The sequence below is a fragment of the Olea europaea genome, chromosome 10 (genome assembly GCF_002742605.1).
Source record: "Olea europaea var. sylvestris chromosome 10, O_europaea_v1, whole genome shotgun sequence".
Lineage (NCBI taxonomy): Eukaryota > Viridiplantae > Streptophyta > Magnoliopsida > Lamiales > Oleaceae > Olea > Olea europaea.
Genome location: NC_036246.1, coordinates 26,978,928 through 26,991,568, shown reverse-complemented (window position 1 = coordinate 26,991,568; position 12,641 = coordinate 26,978,928). Strand labels below are relative to the sequence as shown.

The following is a 12,641-nucleotide window of genomic DNA, read 5'->3' as shown; positions in this document are numbered from 1 at the left end:
TTTTGAGAATATATTTTGTAAGAGGGTTATTTGAAAAATGTTTGATTAGAAAGTAGAAAAATATAAATCGCACGTAAAATTATTTTATTGATTGAATGTATAACAAAAAAATAAAAATAACAAAATTTGCGAATTTTTTTTTTTTTTTTGAAGAATTTGCTTAAGGATAAAGATTGTGCCCCTAGCGATCAAGCAAGGCACTTTGCCTAATTTACACCTCTATCGCAAACACGGCAATATGCAATGCATTATTATAGTCTTCAACTCTCATTATTGATGACAGGAGGAAAAAAAAAAAAAAAAGTAAAAAAATCAAGACTTCTTAACCCAATGTATTTTCCACGTGTCAAAAACCCATTTAAGAGCTTTTCTGTGTCAAGGACTCAAGAAAGCTTCTGTGTCGGACAAATATATTCGTATCACGCCAGGGACGTAGTCTAGTGGTGCAAAGGACAGGAGTGAAGTTTTCTAAGTTTTGCTGGCATCTGCAATGTGGAGGTTTAATTCCTAAAATATAGAATTGAAATTCTTGTAGGCACAGTATACAGACAACTCTTGTATTTGTTCCTAGCCTGTTTGGATACGTCCCGCAATTTACCTCCCTCGCAATAAACGGATGGCATGGAGTCTCAAGATTGAATTCAACCTTTTTTTTTTTTTTTTTTTTNGTGTCAAAAACCCATTTAAGAGCTTTTCTGTGTCAAGGACTCAAGAAAGCTTCTGTGTCGGACAAATATATTCGTATCACGCCCGGGACGTAGTCTAGTGGTGTAAAGGACACGAGTGAAGTTATTCACGTCTTGCTGGCATCCGCAATGTGGAGGTTCAATTCCTAAAATATGGAATTGAAATCCTTGTAGACACAGTGTACAGACAATTTTTGTACTTGTTCCTAGCCTGTTGGGATACGTCCCGCAATTTACCTTCCTCACAAGAAACGGATGGCATGGAGTCTCAAGATTGGATTCAAACTTTTTTTTTTTTTTTTTTTTTAATTTTTTCGTAACACTTCAAAACTCAGTACAGCACATCCCATCATATGAACATGAGCACCAAAACAAAATCCTTCACTCAATAATCTCTCATCTCATAGAACCCTAAATTCTATCTGGAAAGTAATTTCTTGTACATCCTGTGATCCGATTAATGAAATAGTGTGTTTAGTGAACTTTCTTCTATTTCTTGATTTAAACTGTAGGGAAAATGGATGGGGATTTCTGGGCTACAAGAGTTCACTCAGCTAAGAACTTTTCTGCTCTCCAAGATGCCAGACTCAACCATTCAAGTATGAATAATTGATTAATTTCACAGTTTCGATTATTGGATTCTTGACTATGGTTTTTCTAGCTCAAAATAATTGTTTGCGGATTTTGTCAATTAATTGATGATTTGTTTTGTTGTAATTGATTCAATTTAGAAAGTATGCTGTAAGTACTGTTTATTTGGCTACTAAATCCTGAATTTGTTGTGATTTTGAGTAATTGATGATAAATAGGACTTATTTTAGAGAAAATGGTGAAAATTGGAAAAAAAAAGGCACCGAATTATTGGAAATTACGTCTTTTTTCGCACAGTTTGTGTCTACGTAGAGTGTAGAGGGTCGAGATGGATTGTTTTAATGAATTCTTAATGTTTGGTTGAATTTCACAGTTCTAGTTTTTGAGTTCTTGGAATTTTTTTAATTTTTTTTTTAGATCCTAATAATTGTTTGTTGATCAATTGATGAATCGTTTGTTGTAATTGAGTTAGCTTTGTAAGTATGCTTCAAGTACAGTTCCTTTCTGTGCATTTCCTAGAATTGGCTATAAAAAGCACAGTTTATTTGGATATGACGTGCTGATTTGTAGTGGTTTTGATTGGTTGACGACAAATTGGACATAGCCTATGTTTGGGCTCCATTAAAATGAGATTTTGGGAACATTATTTTATGGGATAATATGTGATTGAAAATGAGTTTTGGAACAATGGAGTCTAAACAAGGGCTTAATTTAGAGAAATAGAGAAACATTTGGGGAACAAGTCACCCGATTATCAGAAATTTTATCTTTTTTCACACAATTCGTTAGAGCGTGGAACGGTGAGATGGAAAGGTTTTAATATTCAGTTGAATAACTTGGTGTTGCAAATTCTTAACGTTTCCAATTGTTTGTGGCTCTCCTAATGATTTATAAAGTTTCTTGAACTTAGAAATTTATGATTCTTTGTTTCATAAATAGGCAACCATTTAATTATCGGTGATGAAGGGGGTGATGAAATGAGAGCTTGGTTTCCCTGCCCTTTTTGTTATGTCGAAATTGAAGTTCCCGTGCTTTGTGTTCATTTGCAAGAAGAGCATTGCTTCGACTTGAAAGATGCGGTAAGATAGTTTAATGCCATTTCTATCCAATCATGCCTAACCCACATGTTTTGTTTAGCTTAAAAACTTACGAGTAAAATAAAAGAGTTTACCTTTCTGAGTATGCATATTCAGATAATTTGTACCTATATAATTAATTCTATGCTTGGCCAAAGAGTTTTGCTTACAAGTTGACAAACTGGTTCAAGTTTCTTACCAAAATCATTAGCTTATTACTCCGTCGTTAACTTTATGTAATTATCAACTTGAATATGATATAAAAATCAATCATAACTGAAAATTAATCCCACTCTAGGAGGATAATAATCTAGATTATTTTTATAATCACATCAAGTAAGTTTCACTCATCAGTTATTAGATAGTGAATAATTGTGGCTAATGGATAGATGTTTATACTTACTGTTGAATAATAAGAAATCTACACTGTGGACTCCATCAGATGATTAATTGAAATATATAATTGTACTTTTGAGACAATGGACATGGGCAAGTTGATGATAAGGGTAAACCACATCAATTATTTATAGAAATCGTAAATAATATGCATGGCCTTTATTGGTGTTCATAAATCTCAAAATTAGCAATTAGATTTGTTTAAATTTCAAACTAACTGTCCGGTTTTATTAATTTCATTTCTATCCTAAAATACATACTTCACGTTTGTTTTGTTAGAGGGCCAAGAGGCAACATAGTTTCATTCTTGAAATTCTATTCCAGGTCTGTCCCATATGTGCTGCAAATTTAGGAAAAGATGCAATCGGCCATTTTACGATGAAGCATGCACATTCGATAAAGGTATAACTATTGTCATTTAAAGTAAATTTGATCAATATGGAAACAATAATTGAGCAGTGTCTTTTCTTTCTCATCTTTTCCCTTTTTTATTTGCCTTCTCAGAGGAAGAAAAATACCCAAAAATCCGGCTTTTGGAGTAATGTATCCACAAATATTGTTAAGGACATTCGAGAACTAAGTTCATATTCGATGAGCAGTCAGTCTAACAGGAGTGAACCAGCACCTGATCCACTCTTTTCACCATTTCTTTGCAATGTGCCCCTTTCAGACCCTAAGTACAGTCGGAAAGATACGACTTCTTACATTGCTGCAACAAATGATTTAGAAAGGTATGCATCTTCTATGCTGTAGCATTACATTTTTCATCCTATCAAATTGCGAAGTGCACAACCTGATATAATACTAATAATTTTTTGTGTTTTGGATTCTTTATGCATAATATCCCCAAGATATCATGATGTATCTGTATACGAATTTAACATTCAGAGTTGCATATTTCTCCATCAGTAGTTATCTCATTTTAGTTATGAAAAGTCACCCCTCTGACATGAAGAGCCTCACAATTAGAACTTCACTTAGCATATGCCTTTTGATTTCATTTGACCACTGGCCTGGTTAAGAGGATTAGAATAGCTTAATCTACTAGGATTATGTATAACTCGTTTAGTTGAGCAATATGGATTAAAGTAAGATTGGAAATTCATTAATAGTGTATTCTCCAATATGAACACCCGCGTGCATTTGGTGCTCATACCCCTCCAGATTGATAAAGGGAAAACCTTGCTACTTGTTGAAGTATAGGTTTAGTGATGATTCTACAGAACTACGTTACAACAAACAAACTATCAATTTGATGAGATCTTGCCACAAACAATTATTCGGAGCTAGGAAAGGGAATGCGAGAAGCAAAAAACGAAAACTGCGTGAGGTCAAGAAATGTTCCTGCCTACCTATATAAGATATCTTGAGAAGTTAACCTTTTTCTTAGTTGCAAGATTCGGAAAAAGAGTAGGAAAGGTGATTTTACTATATCTCTGACTATATATTCACCAAACAATCACTTTTTTCTCTTGGAAGGGTTTCACAGAATGAATACTTAGGGCTGCTTTTGAGACTAAAAAGCTGCTTTTGAGATTGTTTGGATAATTTTTTAAAAGTGTAGTCTACTTAGAAGTGCTCTTAAAGGAAGCTAGCCCAATGTAACTTCCTCAAAATGCTCTTTACGTTAAACAAGAAATTAATCTCACACTGAATTTAGAATTGTATTAAATAACAAATTAAGGACCACTGCTCTGTTATTCTTGTTTCATATGGTTGGATATATTGCACTAAATTGTAGTCTGCATCTAACATATATTGGTGATCGTGTCTGGCTCATATTGCAACAAATGAAACCTCGAACACCATATTTTAATAGGTTAATTAGTGCAACAGGGACAAAGAGGTCCTAGTTTTAAGTCTCGTAAATATTTTGTGCCTTTCGTATTAAGGATGATAAAATATTTAGTTTTCGCAGCAGGAAAACATCACAGAAAGAAGAAGTTCACGAACAAGATTACGAGGAAAGGAAACAGAAAGCTGCATTTCTTCTGGAGCTAATTGCATCAACCATTTTCTCCGATTCAATGGAAGAGAACCAATTCCAGTAATGCTTCAGCAATTTACACCAGGTTTTTATTAATGGTGCATGATTTTAGAAGATCAAATCGTTGGAATTTGCCAACAGGGTGATGCGATTATATGAACCGTGTATTACGTATAATTTGTATGAGCTTATGATTATGATTATGATTATGATATGAGACAATGTACAAATTGTCATAAGATATTTTCGACATGTTATGAGTTTTGTTTTATTTGACATTTTGTAGTTTAGGAGTAACTTATACTTCCTAAAATGCAAAAACACAAGGGGTCTTGTGATAGACAATGGTCCGATGGATTATTTGACAGCCGAAAAATGTATAAGCTAAAACAGTCTATTCACTTTTGATTGAAAACACAATTAAAATCATCGCGGAAATCCCTCGATAAATCTTGATTTCGAGCTCAGAAAACAATCAAACCAACATCGGTTTACCTCGGCTCGACTCGAGACTTTCGCCTACATGTTTGTTCTGCCCTTGCTCTCTCAATCCCCACAAAGAAGAAGGGATGGTGGTGGTAATAGGAAGAAGAAGAGGAGGCAACAATGGTGGGAATTACTCCAACAAATCCCCAAGTCGGCTGCCCTTCCACCCTGTTGGCCCTCTTCCACACACACTCACTCACCATACTTTCACGGCTATAGAAGAGATGGATATATATTGCATAGGTTAGTTCACCCCAATTGGGCCTAGACATTACAACATGGGCCAAGTAAAACCTAATAACTATTGGGCTAATATCAAACTAACCAAATAAACATCCAAAATCAAATTTGGGCCATCCAAACGTGTAGTTCGTCTTCAAGCCGAGTCAAGTCCATGGTGTCGATAAATAATCTGACAACTGTTTTAAATCATCGGCCGAATTATTGGGTATCAAAAAACCCAACAAAAATAAATAAATTTGTTCTATCATTTAATAATTTAAACTTTTAAATGAGGTGATTTAACAGTACAACTTTTTCATAAATAAATACCAACAAGAATCAATATTGTGTATTGAGATGTTATGTTGAACTAATTTTACTTATAATTGAATTGGAAAAGCGAAAGGGTCAAGAATGAAAGAGTCGAGCGAAATCGAACTCGGTAGTTAAATAAAAACAAATATATTTTAAATGATAAATAATAGTATAATATTGTTAATTGAAATATTTGGAAGGTTTTAATATTTTACTAATAAGTAAGATAGAAAAATAATTAATTTATTCAAAATCACTATAAAATTGGATTCCCACTACAAAATCATATGAAATGCTTTTTATTTTTCCTAGACTCGCATCGGATTCCCACTGCAAAGCCAAAGAAATGCATTGTATAAAAGGATGTGCCAACATTTGGGTAAACAATCTCTTTGGACCTTTTAATGAATGTTTGTACACGTATAGAAAGAATTTTGACAGAATATATATTGACAACTCACAGTTCTGGGGTTCACACACATTTTTGACATTTTTTATATAGCATGGGGTCCACACACTTGTCTCTATTATGGTGGAATTATGTGAAAAAAATTCTGTACAAACAGTTTTTTCCTTAATTCAAAAGGCTTATAGATGTTTAATATATATACTTTTTAAACAGCCTATCAATCTGCAAAATCAGCAAAACCGATTCTCGGTCATTCGGTTGGTGAATAAACCGGCCATTTGACCAGTTTTTTACTGGTTTTATATCAAGTAAGTTTTTAGTTTTAACCAAACCGAATTTTGGACCGATTCCCCATTTTTTGGTTGAATCAATCCTATCTAGTTTTTAACTTTTTATATCATTGCTTGTAATCACATAAACTTTTAGGTAAGACAAGAGGGTGTCTATCCAAAAGAAACACAAAGCCGTCAATAAGAACGGCAACGAGGATGGCTCTTGTCGTCTCCGAACCTGTCGAAGATTTCTGGGAGGTCGGGTGGGACTAGGATTAAACATCTCCATTTCTCATCTAATTACACCATTTACATATTCATTTATTTTTAATAAAAGGTCGGGAAAGGTTCTAGGCGAAGATCTGTTTCCCGTCACCCATCCCAATTCCGTGACTAACGGGAGAATTCCCATCCCTTCTGGACAGAATGGGACGTGACATGTTGCCATCCCAAAACATCAATAACAGGCATTGAAACATTCTATACCATAGGAGGAAATTGCATTCAACCAATCTGTATTGCAAATAACACAACTAGCATCAATAACAAGCAAGGCAACAATAATGTTCCGCAACCAACAGAAACAATGTAATACAGGCTGGTGGTAGACAAATGCGGCATGAAGTCTGAAATCCCTGTTCGACATCAGAAAAAATTCATCCGTGCTGCTATCCAAGTCGCTCACATAAATTCTCAATATATTTTTCGACACACAGCGATACCAAAGAATCAGCTTTTTGTCATGTCAATGTACAAACATGTATTCTATGTACATGTATACTTACCTATTGCATATAAAATGTGTAAAATCAATCAACACCATCACATTAACTGCATAGTTCACAGAAAAGTAAATTCTGGAGCATGCTTTAAAAGTAGAATGTTCAACAAGGGTACAACTGTACCGCATCATCTCTTAAAATTTCTGCAATTCTCAAGTCAGACTTGATATTCCGTCTTGCCATGTGGTAAATGTATCTAAAGATAGGTCCATAGCTACTGTTTTCGCCAAGCAAGTCCTGTTTTCGGTCTCCACTTCTCAGTTTTCTGAAATATCTTGGAACCATAAGGATGAGTACAACTGGTGTAATCAAACAATTATCCAAATTATAATCTGAGAGCGAGTTTGAATTTTAGAGAACAAAACTTGCATCCGCAAGGAGGAATCTTCAATCTTGATCCTCGGAACTTATGAATCAAATTGCATGTTTCATCATTCAGCTTATCTTCAGATATTATCTAGTCACCGATACTAAGAACTTTATGACGCATCTCGGGAGGATGTTCATTCAAAAGATCCGAGACAGCCAGTTCATGACTCTGCTTAAGTTCATCTAGCTCCCTTCGCTGCTTGTCCAATAAATGTTCTAGTTTTTTAACAACAAGTTTGATGTCGTTAGATTTGGTTTCACTCGGTATTGTATTTTCTTCGAAAGCATGAGGCCCATCCACTTCTGTGCAAATATCATGATCAAACTCGTTTTCCACATGCCTGAGCGGCGAAGCATCAAGGGATCTATTCACATCTTTATGAAAAATTGAGGATGGTGAATTTTCTTCAGACCAGCTATCTCCAGAGGCAACTGAATCTGCCTTTGACGGTATTGGCCTCAGTGGAGAGGTTGCAACACTAGTTTTGGGTGAATCGGACCAAAATCTACGACCTGACGGCAGTCTTTCCAAAACAAGAGGGCCAGTACGAGCAGAATCATTTGTCATGGGGGAAGAACCAGAGTGAGCAGAATCAATTTCGGTGTGAGAAGCATCATCCTGACCTCCAGATCTACCGCTTGTAGAAATTGCTTCCCCAGAAATAATATTGCCATAGATTTCTACGGGTTCCCAATCTGGAATGTGGGATCGAATTTCAGAATCAATCATGTCAACAATTATCGAGACGTCATGATCTGTCAAATCCAGCTCCTCAACCATTTCACTAGCTACAGCAGTTGATGTATCCACCTCAATATCAAATGGGAAGTGAATATTCCGAATACGTCCTGAGCTCATCAAGAAATCACATAAAATGATAATCATGCTTTTGAGCAGATTGTTTTTTCGAGGAATAAGAACTGCCTATAATAAAAAAAATAAACAAGTAAATAACCTGAAGAATCTGCTATTCGGAGTTTCAAGAATATAGTATTCTGGTCTTTCCTTTGACCATATACCGAGAAGTCTAAACTTCCCTCGGGAATGATGTCCTCGGGCATTTTTCCTGAGTCAAACTGGTCACGATTGTCATCTGCAAATAGCAAGAGTTAAAAACTGGGAAAGAGTTAACAAAATGCAATAACACAGCTGAGGTAGATGGTAAACTGCACCTGCATTTAGAAGATGAGAATGCAGGGATCGACCTATACTTCTAGAATCCTCGTCTGACTGGAGAAAAGGATCATTCAGTAGCTCTTTGGCCGATAACCGCTCAGAGACTTTTGCAATACATTTTTCGATAAATGTTCGGACTCCAGGATCCTTCAATTTTCCTAATGATGCAGGTTTAATCCCCTTCAGAAAGGGTAAAATCGTAAAAGATGACGAGAAATTCAGTACAACGGCACAGACGAAAGCGAAACATATAATTTAAGAAGAAAAGTTCTTTATCTAGTCTAAATTACTTGTACCATGAAAATATTACTAAACCAGTTTAAAACCAAAGAAACAATCCAGCATCAGTCATACTGAATAACGAATAGGAGAATATGAACGTTTCTTCTCAGAATTCCATTTAGAATATCGTACATTCTTGATGAATGATAATGTGCACATACGGAGATGAAACCCACGAAGCATGAAGGCATTCATCTCGATAAGAGAAAAAATCTAGAGTGCTTTTGTGATAATAAAACTATTCATTGAACCAGGCCAGGTCAGAAGAAAGATAAAAACTACAATTAGAAAGTCAAGAACGGCTCACCGCTGTAACCTTTTTATATATCTGAGCAGCATTGGCACATTCAACATACGGGTACTCGACCGTCATGAGCTCCAGCAAGCACATACCAAAGGCATAGATATCTACAAGCTCGTTGTATTCCTCCTCATAAAGCTCTGGTGCCATGAACTCAGGCGTGCCTAGCATTGAAACCAAACTTATGTCATTGCCTTCATAACCAAACACAGCCAAAAATGCTAGTGGCCAAATTGAAAAATCAAACTTTACCAATGACACTGTGAGCTGCATGAGCCTTACGAAGAATAGCAGCAAGTCCAAGATCACCGATTTTCACCTCCCCTTGGTTCCCGTTCACAAAAATATTATCACACTTCAAGTCCCGATGAATAATTGGCGGGTCATGACTATGAAGATATGAAAGCCCTTCAAGAATTTGCCTGGACCATTTTTTCAGAGCTCTCAAATCAACACGTTTATGTTTCTTCCTATACCTGCACATACGCGCATAAACAGATCACGAATCACATTTCATTAGATTGGTACGTTTAACTGTAAAATTCAGAACAAATTTGAACACACTGTCTCAAAGTGCCAGAAGTGAAAATTTCCGTAATGAAGTTGATATGCTCATTCTTGGCATCGATCCACGAGTTGTAAAACTTGATAATATTCTTGTGCTTAAGAGTTTTTAGCAAGTGAACTTCGGAATACAATCGCTCCAAATCCTCGGAATTTCTCAAGAGATCTGCAACTTTAACCTGATTCCATGCCACCTCTATTCCTTCCCATTCATCAAACGCTCTATATCTATTTTCCCAGGGTTATAATTAAGGATTCACAAAATTTTTGAATTTAATCAATTTTTTTCCTCAACAAAAAACACAGTAAAATTCGAAATCTTATAGTGAAATGTATTGCAGAGCGGATACACTTTTTTGAAAGCTCCCTTGCCCAAAACTTCTTTGTACTGAAAAATTGCGTAAAAAATGTATAATTAAACAAAATAATTCATAAAAAAATTTTGCTGATCAACAAGCATATAGTGGGTAGAAAATGTATCACAACAAAAAATTACAAACCAGTTCAAATATAATAGAATAAAACATTAGCTCTACAACCACAAATTCGCATAAAAAATGAAACACGTAATACTGACCCGACCGTATCGACCAGATGGATCAACCTCGATAAATTCGGGTTCTGGATCGGGATCACGCGGGTCGGGTTCCGACAGGGAGTCCTGGGACATCCTCTGAGTGAAATTTTCCGAAATATCTCTGAGATTCAGATCTAATCACGAAATTATTGAGCTATTATAGCCAATTCAAATCTTTTCCGCAACCTGATTATCACTTCTTCTTCTTCTTTTTTTTAAATAAAATTCACAAATTTTAACTAATATTATATATGAAAATATGCATTATCAACCCAAAAAATTAAAATTCAGAAGCATAAAAGAATTTCGACAAGACGGTATTCCGTCTATATATTTATGGGCTGTTTTTTCCCCCTATTATCTTATTTCATAAAAATTGAGTTCTTAATTTTGCCAAGGGATTAGGATACAAACTACAAAATACAAACTGAAGATGCTGAATTGAAAGCTTAACTTATTGATGACGACTTTATTAAATTTAGATTTTGATCATAAGTGCACCATACTTTAATACATTTTAATTTTATTACAATTTTTCAATATTTATTCATTGTTAAATTTATGTTGATTATTTTTTAATTCATAACCTAATTAGCATATTTTTTTTTATTACTTTTAAATTCATAACCTAAGCAGCATATCTTTTCATTCAAAGATTTTGTTGGCATGAATTGAAGGACAAATATTTAATCTTAATTTTGTGTTTGTCACATTTTTATTATTTTGTATTGTATTAAACTCATCATGAGATAAGATGTCCCAATAAATGAAAAGTTGAATATATGAACACAATGAAAAAACTTGAAGATATAAACGTAGTAATGATTGAATGTTATTGACTTCTCATGTAATTAAGATACGATGTATTTATTGAAAAGTATCGTGTCAATATATTTAATCCGTAAGAAAATTGTTATACGGGATAACATGTACCAATTAATGAAAAATTGAATATATGAACACAGACACTTGTTTAATGATTTAGAATATCTTAATTAATTAATAAAATTGAATAAAAAATGATTTGCCCTTTCAAGTCCCTTTGCACCATTTTTTTTTTTTGGATAAATTATTCTTTTATAAGTCTCTAAATGGCAAAGAAATCCTATTGGTCTATCAAGCTAAATTAAACTTATTATTTATTGAATAATTACATATAATTTAAGCATCACTTTCTTTGGAAATAAAATTATTACTGCTGTTTGTGTAAAGAGTCTAATGACAATGATTGTACATAGCTTTCCCCTACTAATGTTTATTGTTTATGTACGGATTTCTTGTAAAGCATAAAACGATTTAGAATTATTGAATCACTTCAAATTCTTTGCATCTATGATGCGTCAATGTGCGAAAAATTGTAGCAAGTAATGATTAGTAATATATATTAATATATATTACTAATCATTACTTGCTACAATATATATAGCCCTGTTTTGTTAAGATTTTTGAGAATAAATTTTGTGAAAAATATTTTTTGAGAATGTTTAGTAAAAAAAAAAAAAAAAAAAAAAAAAAAAGACCCCTGAAAGGGATGGAACATGGGCAGGGTGGAAATTTTGTGGACCCGAGGGAAGGCAAGGTAATGATAGCCCCACAACCCATGTCCCTTCCGCCACCGCCACCGCCACCGCCGCCGCCGCCACCTATGCCTCCAACCCACTTATCACAGCTTCAACGAGGCAGATCGTACTATGGTGAGGCTAGCCATGATGGTTCACCGGGCTTTGGGTGGCAGCATGAGAAACGTGATAGCTTCGGAAGTGGCCAGGATTAGTGAATCTACTTTGTTCTTCCCCTAGCAGCATGCTGATATTGTCGTGGCTCATTAGTTAAAAAAGTTTAAAAAAAAAAAAAAAAAAAAAAAAAAAAAAAAGAGTCCACATGCAAAAGTATTTTATAGAAAGAATGTGATTAAAATGAGTTTGACAAAAAATGAGTTTTAAGCACAATAGTAAATAGTGAATAGTATATACTATCAAATGTGAAGCTTGCTTTATATACAAAAACTGCATATACAGAAGTTATACAGAACAAATACAGTAGGGGTTGGGGGGGATTTTTTGGCATTTTTTATCGCAACATGGGTCCCACATATGTAAGATTTCCGATAGAATTCTGTGAAACAGTTTTATGTACATGTGAAAATATC

At 34.6% G+C, this 12,641-nt stretch overlaps 2 protein-coding genes across 4 annotated transcripts; one reads left to right on the top strand and one right to left on the bottom strand.

Annotated features, from left to right (window-relative positions):
* The first annotated feature begins 996 nt into the window (after positions 1–996).
* LOC111401674 (protein DEHYDRATION-INDUCED 19 homolog 5-like) lies at positions 997–5,007 on the top strand. 3 transcript variants are annotated; one of them, XM_023029528.1, is made up of 6 exons: positions 997–1,115; positions 1,199–1,285; positions 2,217–2,356; positions 3,074–3,151; positions 3,254–3,480; positions 4,668–5,007. In XM_023029528.1, the coding sequence occupies exons 2-6, from the start codon at positions 1,204–1,206 to the stop codon at positions 4,798–4,800; spliced, it is 660 nt and encodes a 219-aa protein (XP_022885296.1). In that variant the 5' UTR covers positions 997–1,115; positions 1,199–1,203; the 3' UTR covers positions 4,801–5,007. The 3 variants fall into 3 exon arrangements, with proteins under 3 accessions (XP_022885296.1, XP_022885297.1, XP_022885295.1); XM_023029529.1 differs by having other exon boundaries at positions 1,004–1,285; positions 4,671–5,007; XM_023029527.1 differs by having other exon boundaries at positions 1,004–1,285.
* A 1,947-nt stretch (positions 5,008–6,954) lies between these two features.
* On the bottom strand, positions 6,955–11,099 carry LOC111401673 (probable serine/threonine-protein kinase WNK3). Its single transcript, XM_023029526.1, has 8 exons — positions 10,493–11,099; positions 10,266–10,303; positions 9,916–10,143; positions 9,604–9,827; positions 9,358–9,515; positions 8,765–8,948; positions 8,548–8,685; positions 6,955–8,440 (listed from the first exon to the last, which is right to left on the bottom strand). Exons 1-8 carry the CDS (start codon positions 10,583–10,585, stop codon positions 7,680–7,682), a joined length of 1,824 nt encoding a protein of 607 aa, XP_022885294.1. The 5' UTR covers positions 10,586–11,099; the 3' UTR covers positions 6,955–7,679.
* Between the last annotated feature and the right edge of the window lie 1,542 nt (positions 11,100–12,641).